This window comes from Pelobates fuscus, chromosome 11, assembly GCF_036172605.1.
Source record: "Pelobates fuscus isolate aPelFus1 chromosome 11, aPelFus1.pri, whole genome shotgun sequence".
NCBI classification, from domain to species: Eukaryota; Metazoa; Chordata; class Amphibia; order Anura; family Pelobatidae; genus Pelobates; species Pelobates fuscus.
Genome location: NC_086327.1, coordinates 6914849 through 6932710, shown reverse-complemented (window position 1 = coordinate 6932710; position 17862 = coordinate 6914849). Strand labels below are relative to the sequence as shown.

Below are 17862 nucleotides of genomic sequence, written 5' to 3'. Positions count from 1 at the left end.
GGAAGGATATGGTACAGGAAGGATATGGGACCCTGGAAACATATGGGACCCAGGAAAGATATGGGATCCTGGAAAGAGAGAAAACACATACTGGGATCTAGATTTTGGGGTGTACCTTTTACCCCAGTGCCCCTTTCCAGGTTCTTACTCTGAGGGTTTATCCGTGTACTGCTTCAGACTCTTCAATAGGGATTCCTCACAGATTTCCATAGTCTCTGGTGGGACACGCAGCAGCCACGACACGTGTGAGATGAGGACGCGGCTTCTAGCGTCATAATATCCTGTTTGTTAGAATAATAAATCAGTTATAGATTCTCAAGAACTTCTAGGAATTGATTTAACATTCATGATTCTATTCCAGCTGCAAATCCCAAGGATTTGATCCTCTTTCATCATTCATTTTCTTCAATGAATGCGGTTATGAGCAGATCTGCCAACACACGTTTGGTGTAGAAGAACAGGGGCTGAGATTACAGCACCGGAGGAGATCACACTACATGAGTTTATTCACCAAATTATCTGTAAAAATGTGATCAGTTAATTGCCTTCTATTGAGCTAATATGCAATCACTATGGCAAGTTAGGGTTAGGGGGGCTCAGATGAATGGATGCAATATCCCCGATCTGAATCTGAGAAATGAGAGCAAATAGCTAAAGGGAATCACCAAATCAACACAGATATATAGAGATTCGCCTGATTTTAGCAGTTACTGAATTTAAGTATAAATACAAAATAACAAAATCAGACTTTATTTTGAACAGCTGAAAGGTGACACTCAGTTGACAAGTGAACCCGTTTGTGAATATCCGCAGTGTACCCTATCCAATAAAACAGGGTGGTTATGATGCTTAACATGGCCCTTTAAGAATGATATAGAACCTGTGAATTTACTAGCAGTCTGGATAGCACAATATCATTAATGAGACTACCCGTTGTTTGTTTTAGAGTATTGCGCATCATGCAGTATCAGAGGCACAGGACGCCAGAGCTGCAGAGGACTGACATATGTTATGTTTATTTCTATTTCTACAACAAAACTGCCATAAAAACACACCACCTTCAGAATTTGCATTTAAATAACAAAAAATAAACAAAAAACTACAGATTTCTACCCAATCGGAAAACCCAAGAATTGGGTTTTGTGCTCACAGTGCGTTTACTGTATCGAACCAATTATCACTTCACTTCTGTGAAACGAACAGCTCAGTCAATCACAGGTTTTAGTGCTGCTCGGCTGGAAGAAACAGCGGCTTAATGGGCACGGCTGGGGGGGAACCATTTAATCCTTCGAGTGCCAGAGAGGCAAACAATGCACTGCTTCCTAAAGCACTAACCCTTTGAGTGCCAGAGAAGAAAGCATCATACATCCTTCTAAAGTAATGTGCATGCTCACAGATGTAACATTTTGAATGGCGAATGCAAAGATTATTCCTTCACATGTCAAAATGTGGGACGGGGAAATAAAATGGGTCAGGAGTTAATGTCAATCGTACAGTTTAAGACTCCAATATTTGCGTTAAAATTTTGTTTAAAAAAAAAAAAATCACACAACACTCACCCTCCCTGAGGCAGAAAGAAACCAGATCCTATAAAGAAATAGAATATAGGAGATTAATATACAGTAAAAATAAAACAGTTCACCTTTTATCTAGGATGTTAAAATAACAGGAAATATGAATCTTGTATCCCAGCCCCTCCACAGCCAGTCTCATTTATCTCCATTCCTGAAAACAGATGATGGGGTACATTCAGAAAACAGTGAATTGTGCTGGCTTTACAACCAATATTGTCTAAAGATGACCACATTGTGGAATGCTGCTTAAAATAAGACCTACAAATAAAGTATATTCACTAAAGACTGAATTGTACTGAACTAAAAAAACTATTTAAAATCTAGGCCAAAATAGCTGAATTTGGAAAATGCTCCAACTTGTTTTAGTCTGAATTTAGGAACAGATAGCGGACGTTTTACATCAGCTCCCAGGTGCCCGGGAAACAAGTGGCGGAGAAAGGTAATTCTTACTATGAATAATGCCCCAAACAGAGTCACAAGTGGAGTTCTGTATAAGAGCAATTCTGCATCAAAACTCTCAAAAAAGTGGAGCAGTCACTGTGGAAACCAACGGCATGCTCTAGACCAGGGGTAGGCAACCTACGGCACTAGTGCCATGCACGGCACTCAAGGTGTCTTTGCACGGCACTCAAGGTGTCTATGCACGGCACTCAAGGTGTCTATGCACGGCACTCAAGGCTGCTAGAGCCAAACAGGCTCTGGCCTATCAGGAGTACCAGATATCTGCTAATACGAAGAGGTAGTGAAGGACAATCCTCAATTTATACTTTGCAGCACGTAGAGAAACTGATCTCAGATCACTTCATTCCAGCACTTGTAAATGGGAATCCATACTGTAGTAGAGCAGCCCACAGCTGCTGTTGCAGCTCCTGTACCTGGCCAGCCTGGTCCCCACTGGAACCCAGGGAAGCCACCCACACTGCTAAATATGCACAGAAATGCACAATAACCCTCCCCTCATACAAATAATAGAAACAGCCCACAAACAAACATACACACAATTTGCACAAACGCAACACCACTAACAATCCAGACACATACACACAACCCCACATGCAGCCTCTCACATGCAATACCCCAAACAGCCCACACATACACACACTACCAAACACACAATGTGACATATCTATCCACACACAATTCCATAAGTAGCCCTCATACACAGCCCACATTCATACATATCATACACAATACCATAAACTATTAATGAATATATACAATATAATAGCTCATATATGGACAAATACAACGATACAAAGCAACTGCAGTAAAAATAACACAAGCAGAATACGGCAGCATACAGACCTCAATTTAAAAAAATAGGACCGGCACGCTACGGGACATCACACTCCTATATCGGCACAGTGCACTTGTCACCATAGCAATCTCACACTGCCCTGAGCATGCGCACTCACATAAGGCAGCTGGATATATAGATCATTTGCTCTCGAGTATCCCCTCGCCCAACCCCCCTCAACTCAGGAGGAACCTTAAATCTCTTGACCTCCAGCAGCTGTCAGCTGATATTGATTCATAACTTCTATCCATCCCTTCCCTCTCCTGTCCTTCACTGGCCATCTCCACATATAACACTAGCCTCACCTCTGCCTTGAACGCTGCAGCACCGCTCCAAACAACACGCTATCTGCAGAGTTGCTCCCGTTGTGCTGAATGCTCCTGGAGGAAGTCTCGCACCCAGGCAGACTTTCTCCATTATAGATTCATGTTGCTTTCATACAGCACAGCCCTTGCCCTCGCCAAACAGTCCTACTTTTCCTCTCTCATTAGTTCATGCTCCCGCAATCCCAGGCGTCTCTTTGACACCATTAACTCTATTCTCCGCCCTGCTGTGGCCACCCCCCAAAGTAACCTTACAGTCAATAGCTTTGCATGCTACTTTACCGACAAGATTGAACAGCTAAGGAAAAAATTATCCCCACCCTGCTGTTCTCTCTCTCAACCACACGTAGATCATGCCTTTCCTACCTTTCAGACTTTCTCCCTGGGTACTGACCAAGAGGTGGCTGCACGTCTTTGTTCCTCTCGCCCCACCACTTGCCTATTCGATCCTGTCCCATCCCACCTTATCAGATCTCTCTCCACTGCTTGCCTTTCTTCCATCTCTGACTGGATGTCCTCCCACTTTCTGAAACTCAATCTCTCTAAAACTGAGCTCCTTGTCTTGCCTCCTAATACTGATCCTCCTCTTTCGCTCTCCCTTCAAGTTAGTGGTATCCACATAAGTCCATCCTTGCAAGCGCACTGTCTTGGTGTCATATTTGATTCTGGCCTCACCTTTGAGCCTCACATCCAGTATGTTGCCAAATCCTGTAGATGCTATCTTTCTTACGCAAGGAGCTTGTCCATGCTCTGGTAATCTCCCGCATGGATTACTGTAACCCTCTCCTGATTGGTCTTCCCAAAAGCCGTACTGCACCGCTACAGTCCATATTGAACACTGCCGCCAGACTGAATTTCCTCTCTAGTCGGTTTTCTCACACTTCACACCTCTGTCCGTGCTTACATTGGCTTCCTGTATCTTATAGGAGTCAATTTGAGGTACTAACTCACACCTATAAAGCACTGAACAACTCTAGCCCCTCTTATATCTCTTCACAGATTCATAGGTATGTCCCTTCTCGGTCTCTCCGCTCTGCCCGTGACCACCTCCTGTCCATTGTTCGCACCCGTACGACCAACTCGCGCTTGCAGGACTTCTCGCGGGCGGCTCCCTTCCTATGGAATAGCCTGCCTACCGCCATCAGACTCTCCCCTAGTCTTCAATCCTTTAAGAAGTGCCTTAAAACCCATCTCTTTAGGAAAGCTTATGGCCTCCCAGAGTAACCTCTACCTCACATACCTGTCTCTTGCTCTCTCCTAAAGGGCAGCCCACCTTATTTGATTGCAAATTCCTGTCCTAATGTGTTTTACACCCCACCTCCTATAGAATGTAGGCTCGATTGAGCAGGGTCCTCTTCAACCTATTGTTTCTGTAAGTTTATTTGTAATTGTCCTATTTATAGTTAAATCCCCCCTCTCATAAAAGCGCTACGGAATCTGTTGGCGCTACATAATGGCAATAATAATCATAATAATATGCCTTGTGAAAGTTTGCAGTCAGTAAACAGTCACTATATGCTAACACTGGCAACATGCACTTTAGGGAGTAGTGGCTAGCCAATAAAACATTGGGACAAGAATGGAAACAAGCCCCATAGATCTTATTTATATCATTTCTCCTGATACTAAATAGCTGTATATACACAAATGGGAACAAATTGCAATAAAACACACATTTAATCTCACTTGCCAATAATAGCCCTATTCGCAGGATATCAAGTATTAAAAGATCACCATTTCGCTATTCTATGCAGTGTAGCAAATATTCCTAAATATATATTTAATCCCCAACATCTTCACAAATTCGTGCCGAGAGAGAGAGAGAGAGAGAGAGAGAGAGAGAGAGAGAGAGAGAGAGAGAGAGAGAGAGAGAGAGAGAGAGAGAGAGACAGACAGAGAGAGAGACAGAGAGAGAGCGCGCGAGCACAGGAAGCTACGTCCAAGGCTAGCGACATCGCAGATAGATTTACCCGAGTAATGATTGCTGGGTTTGTTTTCAAGACTGAATCGCCCATTAAAACCTGAGTGAATGTTTCAGTTCCTTCACCACCAAAGCCACTGGCAAATGCCACCATTGCTGGAACCACTGACACGGACAGATCGAGCCATCGCACCAATTCTTCCACAAACTCAGTGCAGAAGGTCCTGAAAGACGAGGAAGAGAATAAAACTCAAATCTTACTTACGACACGGTCACGCACTGCACAATATACAACGCACCTCTGTTCTTTTTCAGGAAATAACTGAGCCAATGAGAGAGCACACAGGCCTGCATATGCAAACCTTCCCGGTTCGCTCAGGGATTGTCCCAATACAGCGCCCTCTGCCTTTCCATCTGATTCTGACTGCATTATGGCGTAACCCTGGCGACCGACCTGTACAGGAAAAAAACCAAAAACAAACTGAGCTCTTATCCTGAAGGTGGATGAATTAACAGTGATACAAGTTCTTAAATGAGAACATTACTAGGTCATTTAGTTTGGTTTCAAGGACTGAATTTATATTGTTAACAAGATAGGAAGTAGCTGAGAACCCATCTTTATTTTGGTGGTAAATTGGATTTCAGAATTTAGGAATCAGTTCAATAAAACGGATGTTTGAGGTAGTGATTTCCATCCATATAACTTGGACAATGAAGTTGAAGTTGGTGGAGTTCAGGCACCCGGTGCTCCTGTACCTAACGAATTTGGGCAACTTTGGTATCTATCCCCATCCCTTGAAAATGCTAAGACTGTATTAACTAGGGTGAGAAGTGCAGCAGAGCTAAATATGTACATCTTCTATTCTAATAATATAAGTGTTTGCTCATGCACACTGTGGGTTATGGGAATCCATGATTTACATAATATGCCAGGCTGTGCCATGACAATCTAATATACAATATACCGGTAATTCACATCCTTGAAAATGTAAAAACAAACATTGTATAACCTTATCTCACTTTTGTTTCCTCTTTATAGAGGCAGCAGTTGGTTGCCGAAATGTTGGGGGTCTTGTGCCTCGTGTTTCTGTCCTAGGGCTGTGTGGAGCTTTTATTGGTATTGTACTATTTGCTATTGTATTTGCCCTTGCTACTGTCATTTTTTTTCTGATTTTTGTATTATTTGTGAGGTACTAGTTATGTACATAATACATTGTATTTTTTTTTACTAATAAGTGATTATAGTGTGCATTCTGTAGTTTATGGCTGTTTGGATATTTTGAACACCTGAGGGAGTGTTTATATGGTTTACACCTAGCCTTGTTTACGTGTTTTGTCTCTCCATGTGCTTTCCCTTTAAATTTTAGCACATACTCATTTGTTGCTATGAATGTAAGATCTCTTAGTGTGCTAGGGCTAACATAGGGTCGTACTGTAATTTGACACGTAGTAAGGTACAGGATCCCAAACAGGGTAACAGGTTTCTGACAGTCCCTGTCCCTTACCCGTCCTGACACATTGTGTGTCTCTTCTCTCCCTCCTAAATAATGGATTTTGTCTCTCTGAATATGTTGACATTTTTGGCTAACTAAATGCTCATTTCTTGACATTTTTTCACAAACATTATATCTTTGATGGAACATTAAAGGATTTGGGTTGATTCCTTCCCTGGAGTCCTGGGGATCTCCCCATTTAACTCAAGCAGTTTGATACTTGCACAATATGAGTCATGTTATTAATGTGGTTATTATGGTACAGTATGAGTAATGTTATTAATGTGGTTATTATGGCACACTATGAGTAATGTTATTAATGTGGTTATTATGGCACACTATGAGTAATGTTATTAATGTGGTTATTATGGCACAGTATGAGTAATGTTATTAATGTGGTTATTATGGCACAATATGAGTAATGTTATTAATGTGGTTATTATGGCACAATATGAGTAATGTTATTAATGTGGTTATTATGGTACAGTATGAGTAATGTTATTAATGTGGTTATTATGGCACAATATGAGTAATGTTATTAATGTGGTTATTATGGCACACTATGAGTAATGTTATTAATGTGGTTATTATGGCACAATATGAGTAATGTTATTAATGTGGTTATTGTGGCACAATATGAGTAATGTTATTAATGTGGTTATTATGGCACAATATGAGTAATGTTATTAATGTGGTTATTATGGCACACTATGAGTAATGTTATTAATGTGGTTATTATGGCACACTATGAGTAATGTTATTAATGTGGTTATTATGGCACAGTATGAGTAATGTTATTAATGTGGTTATTATGGCACAATATGAGTAATGTTATTAATGTGGTTATTATGGCACAATATGAGTAATGTTATTAATGTGGTTATTATGGTACAGTATGAGTAATGTTATTAATGTGGTTATTATGGCACAATATGAGTAATGTTATTAATGTGGTTATTATGGCACACTATGAGTAATGTTATTAATGTGGTTATTATGGCACAATATGAGTAATGTTATTAATGTGGTTATTGTGGCACAATATGAGTAATGTTATTAATGTGGTTATTCTGGCACAATATGAGTAATGTTATTAATGTGGTTATTATGGCACAATATGAGTAATGTTATTAATGTGGTTATTATGGCACAATATGAGTAATGTTATTAATGTGGTTATTATGGCACAATATGAGTAATGTTATTAATGTGGTTATTATGGCACACTATGAGTAATGTTATTAATGTGGTTATTATGGCACAATATGAGTAATGTTATTAATGTGGTTATTATGGCACACTATGAGTAATGTTATTAATGTGGTTATTATGGCACAATATGAGTAATGTTATTAATGTGGTTATTATGGCACAGTATGAGTAATGTTATTAATGTGGTTATTATGGCAGAGTCCCTCCATTGGTGGTCATGGGATTGGGGTCAGCAGGGGGCACTGGGTTCCACAGGGATGATGTATAATGGTCACAGATTGGGCAGCCAACCACCAGCACTCCGGAAGTTATGGACTACATCTCCCACAATGCTCTTACAGCCATAACGCCGGCAAAGCATCACGGGAGATGTAGTGCAGAGCCTGCGGAGTGCTGCTGGCTGCCCTGGTACACACGGACTGACCACGGACTATGAATTGCTCCCAATCTGTGTGAGGAGGATCTGCCTCCCGGCGGCGGTGGTAACTGGGAATCATATAACCACCGCAGCCGGGGGGCAGATCCTGATCCACCCCCTAAATCACTCTGCGGTTAGTGAATGGGCGGAATGTCTCGACAGGGAGTGAGACCCGTGCAGAGCTCACTCACACTCACCCCGTGTCCGGCCGGCACTCCGATCACTGACATCCAGGCCGCATGTACGCCGTGATTTACGGGAATAGCAATGTTACGCCGCCGGCGCAGGGAATGCCACGTTAGTGCAAGTGAGGTTACGGAGAAAGCGCAGTTACAGGAAGCAGGTTGGTGAATGGCGGAGATACGCTAAGTGCGTAGTGTGCTGGCAGACGGACTTTGAGCGGTTGCTACAGAGACGGATTAGTCACCTCTCATAGTAACCAGCCATAGCAACCGGGCATCCTGTAACTGGGGCAACAGCCATAGCAACCGGGCATCCTGTACCTGGGGCAACAGCCATAGCATCTAGTCATAGCAACTGGGGATCCTGTATCTGGGGCAACAGCCATAGCAACCAGGCATCCTGTAACTGGGGCAACAGCCATAGCAACCGGGCATCCTGTACCTGGGGCAACAGCCATAGCAACCAGGCATCCTGTAACTGGGGCAACAGCCATAGCAACCAGGCATCCTGTACCTGGGGCAACAGCCATAGCAACCGGGCATCCTGTACCTGGGGCAACAGCCATAGCAACCGGGCATCCTCTACCTGGGGCAACACCCATAGCAACTAGTCATAGCAACCGGGCATCCTGTATCTGGGGCAACAGCCATAGCAACCAGGCATCCTGTAACTGGGGCAACAGCCATAGCAACCGGGCATCCTGTAACTGGGGCAACAGCCATAGCAACCAGGCATCCTGTAACTGGGGCAACAGCCATAGCAACCAGGCATCCTGTACCTGGGGCTACAGCCTTAGCAACCGGGCATCCTGTACCTGGGGCAACAGCCATAGCAACCGGGCATCCTGTACCTGGGGCAACACCCATAGCAACTAGTCATAGCAACCGGGCATCCTGTATCTGGGGCAACAGCCATAGCAACCAGGCATCCTGTACCTGGGGCAACAGCCATAGCAACTGGGCATCCTGTAACTGGGGCAACAGCCATAGCAACCAGGCATCCTGTAACTGGGGCAACAGCCATAGCAACCAGGCATCCTGTACCTGGGGCAACAGCCATAGCAACCGGGCATCCTGTACCTGGGGCAATAGCCATAGCAACCGGGCATCCTGTACCTGGGGCAACAGCCATAGCAACCAGGCATCCTGTAACTGGGGCAACAGCCATAGCAACTATAGCAACCGGGCATCCTGTATCTGTGGCAACAGCCATAGCAACGGGGTATCCTGTACCTGGGGCAACAGCCATAGCAACCAGGCATCCTGTACCTGGAGCAACAGCCATAGCAACTGGGTATCCTGTACCTGGGGCAACAGCCATAGCAACCGAGCATCCTGTACCTGAGGCAACAGCCATAGCAACCAGGCATCCTGTACCTGCAGCAACAGCCATAGCAATGGGGTATCCTGTACCTGGGGCAACAGCCATAGCAACTGGGCATCCTGTACCTGGAGCAACAGCCATAGCCACTGGGTATCCTGTACCTGGGGCAACAGCCATAGCAACCGGGCATCCTGTACCTGAGGCAACAGCCATAGCAACCAGGCATCCTGTACCTGGGGCAACAGCCATAGCAACGGGGTATCCTGTACCTGGGGCAACAGCCATAGCAACCGGGCATCCTGTACCTGGAGCAACAGCCATAGCAACTGGGTATCCTGTACCTGGGGCAACAGCCATAGCAACTGGGTATCCTGTACCTGGGGCAACAGCCATAGCAACCAGGCATCCTGTACCTGGGGCAACAGCCATAGCAACGGGGTATCCTGTACCTGGGGCAACAGCCATAGCAACCGGGCATCCTGTACCTGGAGCAACAGCCATAGCAACCGGGCATCCTGTACCTTGAGCAACAGCCATAGCAACTGGGTATCCTGTACCTGGGGCAACAGCCATAGCAACCAGGCATCCTGTACCTGGGGCAACAGCCATAGCAACCGGGCATCCTGTACCTGGATCAACAGCCATAGCAACAGGGTATCCTGTACCTGGGGCAACAGCCATAGCAAACAAGCATCCTGTACCTGGGACAACAGCCATAGCGACCAGGTATCCTTGTACCTGGGGCAACAGCCATAGCAACTGGGCATCCTGTACCTGGGGCAACAGCCATAGCAATTTTGGGGTTATTTGGTCCAAATGTAATTACTTTATGCAGGGTAAAATCTGGGGATATTTTGAGGCAATTTGTAGGTGGTTTTGGTTGTTTCAGAGAGGTTGGTAAATGTCAATCTCTTAATTGCCTGGAATTAATGTTAAACATAAAGACCTTAAATGGCCTCATCGGATTTATCTCGCTCTAATTTAGGCTATTTTATTTTTGCAATAACCAACTGATTGAAGTATATTATCTGAGTTTTGGATCCAGTTAATCGCAAGTGCTGTTCATTAACTAATGTACAGACTGGGGCTTCAAGTATGGGTTTTGAGGTCCTGAAACTCAGAGCTAAGGTTCGCTTGATGTGGACATGTTCCTGGGTAGAATGATGTGTCACTGAGACCTATATACCATGTGCCCAGAGCCGTCACTGCTCCAATGGACCCAAAAGGTGTAAGATTCCTGTAATTCTGACTGAACCGCTCTCTAGACAAATCAGACATGTTAATGCAGGCATGGTTCATAGGTGTATCTATTACTGAGAACAAACAACTTTCTGTATTCTAGATTTTCTGTTCCCAGCTGTTCAGTGCTGGCACAATCTCGGCCATCTTGAGATACCAAATGATTCTATTTGAGAGACCCAAGAGGGCCATTAACATTGCAACCTGAGTAGATGCCATTTTGCCGCACACAGGACAACACTAGTGGTTTGATATTTGTTTTTATGTTATGTTATTTTTTTTAATTTCCACTTGATAGTTCTAACGAGTGACGTTCATCGACCCATTAATGAAGTGAAGAGTTGCTGTAGCTTTTGTGTTCTCTTCATTAACACAGGGCCAAGCGTCACCTAAAGTGCCAATCCTTGGGCGCCAGCCGAGCAGTGCTGCACAGATACTGTACCAGGCGGCAATCTGCTATGTCTGTGTCAAGGACTCTACTGTTTGCGTTTGTGACTCAAAGTCTAGTTAGCTATGTATTTTATGGTCACCACCACCCAGCAGACTCCATGACTAATTACTGTATATTACAGGGAAACATACACAGAGTATATCACGCAGTGTCATCTAAGGCTTAGTTGTGTCTTACCATGATCTTTTCCCACTTTCCCACTCACAGTGTCCCTGTACGTCAACAGCTGTTATTTCCTGCATTATTCACCGCCAACATTAAAGGAACACTATAGTCACCTAAATTACTTTAGCTAAATAAAGCCGTTTTAGTGTATAGATCATTCCCCTGCAATTTCACTGCTCAATTCACTGTCATTTAGGAGTTAAATCACTTTGTTTCTGTTTATGCAGCCCTAGCCACACCTCCCCTGGCTATGATTGACAGAGCCTGCATGAAAAAAAACTGGTTTCACTTTCAAACAGATGTAATTTACCTTAAATAATTGTATCTCAATCTCTAAATTGAACTTTAATCACATACAGGAGGCTCTTGCAGGGTCTAGCAAGCTATTAACATAGCAGGGGATAAGAAAATCTTAATTAAACAGAACTTGCAATAAAGAAAGCCTAAATAGGGCTCTCTTTACAGGAAGTGTTCATGGAAGGCTGTGCAAGTCACATGCAGGGAGGTGTGACTAGGGTTCATAAACAAAGGGATTTAACTCCTAAATGGCAGAGGATTGAGCAGTGAGGCTGCAGAGGCATGTTCTATACACCAAAACTGCTTCATCTAGCTAAAGTTGTTCAGGTGACTATAGTGTCCCTTTAGGATACTCCCCTAAGAAAACAGGGTTTTACTATAATAATATATTGGTTATAGTAACCCTTCCAATCCTGGTGCTCTTACTAAAAGTAAAAATAAATAAATAGAAGCCTAAACTCCCTGGCAGCCCTATCCTTCTCTATTGACATCACTGTCTATCGCTGAAGGGGGGTGGGGGGACATCAGACATCCTGGAGTACATGGCTTAGGCGAGGATTTGGGCTGCACAGAGGGTGGATCATACCACCATTGGACGCCTGTCGCCAGCATGCTGTCTGTGCCAGACGTCAAATTTGCACAAAACTGACTATCCAGCCAGCAACTTCGTCTGGCTAATGAAGCCCCAGTGAAAAAAGGGTTAAACTCCGTGCGCAGTATCTCATAGTGAACATCTGCACATACTGACTACAGCAGAATGCCGATGGGATGTGAGGTACTTACAACAGCACCTACCTGCCATGTTTCCCACCCTTAGGTGCCAAGCAGCTATGACAGCACGCACAGCCTGCACACACAGTCAGTAAATGGCCAGAGACTACAAACACACAAACTAAGCCCTGCTCTCAAACCCCCAATTACTCCTGAGAGGCAGCAATGACTACAGCAGTACTCAGTCAAAACACAGGGCAGGAGAACTTGGACTGTAATAGCCATTTGAGTAGTACTAACATCATCCTGTTATTGAAATGTGCATAGGGAGTGTGGATAGTACGCAGGTAAAGGGCCAGAGACTTACTGCAGGCAGTAGCAGCACCTGCAGACCAAGCCCAGAGGCAGTGAAGGTCCCATAGATAGAAGTGAAGGTCCACGGAGGCAATAAGCACAACATTTGTCTTAATGCCACATAGCAGTCAGTGTGGTCAGTGCTGGTTCTAGGCGAGTACAAATATATATTGAGCAACTTGCTATAAGGTAGCCTCTGTTAAACAAAGGTGATTACTGGGTTATGAATACTCAGCTTGTGGACGATGACCTATGAGGCATTAACGAAAGATGCCACACCAGCGTATGATTTGCCCAATTACTGGAGTGCTTATTGAGCTTTAGGAATTCTGAATCAGCGATCGATTCAACTGTGTGGATCACGCTTCAGTGGTCATCTTGCAGACGTCGACACAGTCAATTGCTTTTGGGCCATCTTGTGAGACCTTATTGAGTTTGCTTTTCACTCTAACACCGGCTGGGTCTTATGAAGAGGCCTCCATCGTCCTTTCTGCCATTTTGTTCCCTTGCTCGGGTGCTTTCCCCATATATCTCGCCCGGTTATCATTGCCTTCATGCTAATGTTAGAGATTCAAGTGGCTTTATTTGTAATATACTTATCTGTTGCAGGTACTGTCATATTCACTATGTTTGTCACTTTCTCGTTTTTTTTTGTGTGTTTGTACCAACCACCTTGTTTTCCTAATATTTAATATATATTTTTATTGTAGACAATGTTTCTTCCATTAATTTATTTAGGAAAATGTCACGTAAAAATATATCAATAAATAAAGGATAATAGTGATAACAAAGAATTTAACCAGCATAATAGTGATGATTTTTATTGTTCAAAATAGTCTGTCAGATACATAGAGACCTTTAACATAAACTGAACAATGGACCTTATAGCTCCCTACAGATTAATCAGTATGCAAACTCTTATGCAGATCTTCTGATATATCTTCTTGAGAGACATAGACATATGCATAGACTGAGCACTGAACCCCACATCTCTCCATAGACTGAGCACCGAACCCCACATCTCTCCATAGACTGAGCACCGAACCCCACAGCTCTCCATAGACTGAATACTGAACCCCACATCTCTCCATAGACTGAGCACTGAACCCCACAGCTCTCCATAGACTGAATACTGAACCCTGCAGCTCTCCATAGACTGAACCCTGCAGCTCTCCATAGACGGAGCACTGAACCCTGCAGCTCTCCATAGACTGAACACTGAACCCTGCAGCTCTCCATAGACTGAACCCTGCAGCTCTCCATAGACTGAATACTGAACCCTGCAGCTCTCCATAGACTGAACCCTGCAGCTCTCCATAGACTGAGCACTGAACCCTGCAGCTCTCCACAGACTGAATACTGAGCTATGCAGCTCTCCATAGACTGAATACTGAACCCTGCAGCTCTCCATAGACTGAACACTGAACCCTGCAGCTCTCCATAGACTGAACCCTGCAGCTCTCCATAGACTGAACCCTGCAGCTCTCCATAGACTGAACCCTGAACCCTGCAGCTCTCCATAGACTGAACACTGAACCCTGCAGCTCTCCATAGACTGAATACTGAACCCTGCAGCTCTCCATAGACTGAACCCTGCAGCTCTCCATAGACTGAACACTGAACCCTGCAGCTCTCCATAGACTGAACCCTGCAGCTCTCCATAGACTGAATACTGAGCCCTGCAGCTCTCCATAGACTGAATACTAAACCCTGCAGCTCTCCATAGACTGAATACTAAACCTGTCAGCTCTTCATAGACTGAGCACTGAACCCTGCAGCTCTCCATAGACTGAACCCTGCAGCTCTCCATAGACTGAACCCAGCAGCTCCCCATAGCACTGAATGATATGCTAATGATAAAATCCCATATTTACCCCAATGTCTTCCTCTGAATGGCAGGATATTTTGTTTTGGAAAATTTAATTTCTATGAATAATATGGAATTAAATCTTTTTCTGAGAAGATGCCGAGTTTTCCCATAACTGGGGCCAATTTCCTCATTATATACCACAATCCAATTACCGTAGAATTTTGCTCTCCGGAGACCCACTCAGGGCAAAATGAATTACCCCCAATATTGTCTATAATAGAAATTATCCCCAGGAGGGCCATCACCTGAGCCAGGATCCTGCCAGATTTGCCACAATGGTTTCCAATATCTGATGACATCTATAACCAAACCCAAGACTCATAATATTTCTGGTGGCCAAACAGGGACACACCCATTACAGAGGGTCTGACTTTTCTGGAACATTTTAGGTGATTTACTGATAAATATAAGTTACTGATATAGAGCAAGTCTAAAGTATTATATTAACTGAACCCTGCAGCTCTCTATAGACTGAATACTGAACCCTGCAGCTCTCCATAGACTGAATACTGAGCCCTGCAGCTCTCCATAGACTGAATACTGAGCCCTGCAGCTCTCCATAGACTGAGCACTGAACCCTGCAGCTCTCCATAGACTGAACACTGAACCCTGCAGCTCTCCATAGACTGAGCACTGAACCCTGCAGCTCTCCATAGACTGAACACTGAACCCTGCAGCTCTCCATAGACTGAGCACTGAACCCTGCAGCTCTCCATAGACTGAATACTGAGCCCTGCAGCTCTCCATAGACTAAACACTGAGCCCTGCAACTCTCCATAGACTGAATACTGAACCCTGCAGCTCTCCATAGACTGAACCCTGTAGCTCTCCATAGACTGAACACTGAACCATGCAGCTCTCCATAGGCTGAACACTGAACCCTGCAGCTCTCCATAGACTGAATACTGAGCCCTGCAGCTCTCCATAGACTAAACACTGAGCCCTGCAACTCTCCATAGACTGAATACTGAACCCTGCAGCTCTCCATAGACTGAACCCTGTAGCTCTCCATAGACTGAACACTGAACCATGCAGCTCTCCATAGGCTGAACACTGAACCCTGCAGCTCTCCATAGACTGAACCCTGCAGCTCTCCATAGACTGAACACTGAACCATGCAGCTCTCCATAGACTGAACACTGAACCCTACAGATCTTCTAAACCCTGAACTCAGAATATGCAGTAATCTTGTTGCTGCACTCTTTATCCACAATAATATCCGCCTATTCTGTTTTTCAATTCACTACAATTTACAGTCACGCAGTTACTTTCTGTCCATGGGTTATAAATGATCAGTTTTATCACAGAATCACACCATAACCCTATATTTATGAGACCTTTAATTTTTATATCTTGAAAACATAGAAACAGTAATTTTTTTTCAACCTTTTTTATACTTATACAGATACAAAATATAAATTTCAATGTAAGTAGATTAGTGATATAGTGATTTATTGAGTTTAGATTTTATCTGTTGGGGTTTTTTTTTGTTTGTTTTTTAACAAACACTTACCATCCCTCCCTATTTACTATGGTGTTAACATACATAAAACTACACATTACAGTGCAATACAGTTTTTATAGACGCACCGTTCTTGCGATTTCCTGGCTATTTCTTGATTAATCAGTATAAATGTTTATTGGTACGGGCAACAATTGTCCTAAAATCAGTTCTTTCAAACAACGGTGGCAATCTTCGGGCATGGCGGTGGTTTTCTCATACAGATGAATTGGCGTAATTGTCCTTTTGAATATTATCAGTGCTGCTAGTCAGTTTAACCTTGCAGTTTGGGTTCAAACAGAGCAGGACTGCAATGATTACTACCACCCCAAGTACGAAACCAAGAACCCATTTTATTATTCCCCCGTACACAAATTGTAGGATAATAATCAGAACAATCAGGAGGATTAAACAGAGAGACACGACTCTACGAGCTGCGATCCTCAAATTCCCACTACTCTCATCAATGCTACCAAGGTGGGAGTCCATGTCCAACTGGCAAGAGACCTTAGATCTTTGGGAAGGTCCACCAGATTTTGCTTGAGTTTCCTGGTTTTCCAGTCTGTTCATTAATGACTCTTGGTTTTCTAAGGTACATATTAGACCCCCAAAGACAGACGTGGAGGCCCGGCAGATTGGGCATGTTATAATCCAGCTGCCCGTCTCGTTCCGGATCAGAAGTTTTAAACATACCGCACAGAAGTTGTGATTGCAAGCCAGTCGTTTGGGGATTCTGTAGATGTCATATTTGCTGAAGCACACAGGGCAGTCCATTTCTGAGAGCGGTGATGAAGGAGAATTAAGGCTGTCTTGCCTTGGCATCGGTGCTGCTGAATATGACTGGTTGTCTTTGCCCACGGGTAGGACTGCCTGGGCAGATATCGTCGTGGTATCTGATTTGGTAGTTTCTGTGTGGAGGACATGTTTGTTGGCCCCTTCTTCCGTGCATGGCCCAAGGTAAGCAGCCGATTCCAGACTCTCTCCAGTGGTTCTGTGAGAATCCATTGAGCCTTCCTTGTCCGTACCAGCCCAGCGATATGCCACTGTCTAATGGCAAGATGATCCTACATCTCTCTCTGCTGCTCTGGCGTAAAGTCTGGGGATTTCTGTCCGCTTACTGCTCACCTGTTATTACACACAATCACTCACAGTTTAATCATTAACCCGGCGTACGATAAGCTTTGTAGGGCCTGATAAGCCTCTGGCCGTCTGTGATGGGACCACATATGGTACTAGATGTTAGGCACACAGTCACAACATACCCACGGCTGTCACGTATACACTGCGCAACTGAGGGGGAGGTCAATTTTACCAACAGGGGGATGTAGTTTGACAAGATTATTATTACTATTTACACAGTCAAATAATTGCTTATGTAAAGATGTATATCGAGTCTCACAAGTAGACAGCCGTCACACACTCACACACACTCACAAATACATTTTCATTGACATTCACACCCATGTACATTCAGTGACCCTCTCACACTCCTGTTCTAAAAGTTCTCTGTTTGTCCGTCACTTTATGCAA

At 44.0% G+C, this 17862-nt stretch overlaps 2 protein-coding genes across 2 annotated transcripts in view; both read right to left on the bottom strand.

The window, feature by feature from the left end:
* The window catches only part of TMCO4 (transmembrane and coiled-coil domains 4), a 43128-nt gene extending 34638 nt beyond the window's left edge, over window positions 1–8490 (bottom strand). Inside the window, exons 1-5 of the mRNA XM_063435728.1 lie at window positions 8436–8490; window positions 5415–5569; window positions 5165–5339; window positions 1560–1587; window positions 149–281 (exon numbers count right to left, since the gene is read on the bottom strand). Of these exons, the coding sequence (XP_063291798.1) occupies window positions 149–281; window positions 1560–1587; window positions 5165–5339; window positions 5415–5569; window positions 8436–8468 (524 nt within the window). The 5' untranslated portion in view covers window positions 8469–8490. The remainder of the gene's footprint in view (window positions 1–148; window positions 282–1559; window positions 1588–5164; window positions 5340–5414; window positions 5570–8435) is intronic.
* A 7733-nt stretch (window positions 8491–16223) lies between these two features.
* On the bottom strand, window positions 16224–17440 carry RNF186 (ring finger protein 186). The gene has a single exon (XM_063435873.1). The coding sequence runs from the start codon at window positions 17335–17337 to the stop codon at window positions 16549–16551; it is 789 nt and encodes a 262-aa protein (XP_063291943.1). The 5' UTR covers window positions 17338–17440; the 3' UTR covers window positions 16224–16548.
* Between the last annotated feature and the right edge of the window lie 422 nt (window positions 17441–17862).

Bases quoted from the DNA above. Each gene is read 5' to 3' on its own strand.
- RNF186 (XM_063435873.1), bottom strand. From the start codon at position 17,337: ATGGATTCTCACAGAACCACTGGAGAGAGTCTGGAATCGGCTGCTTAC.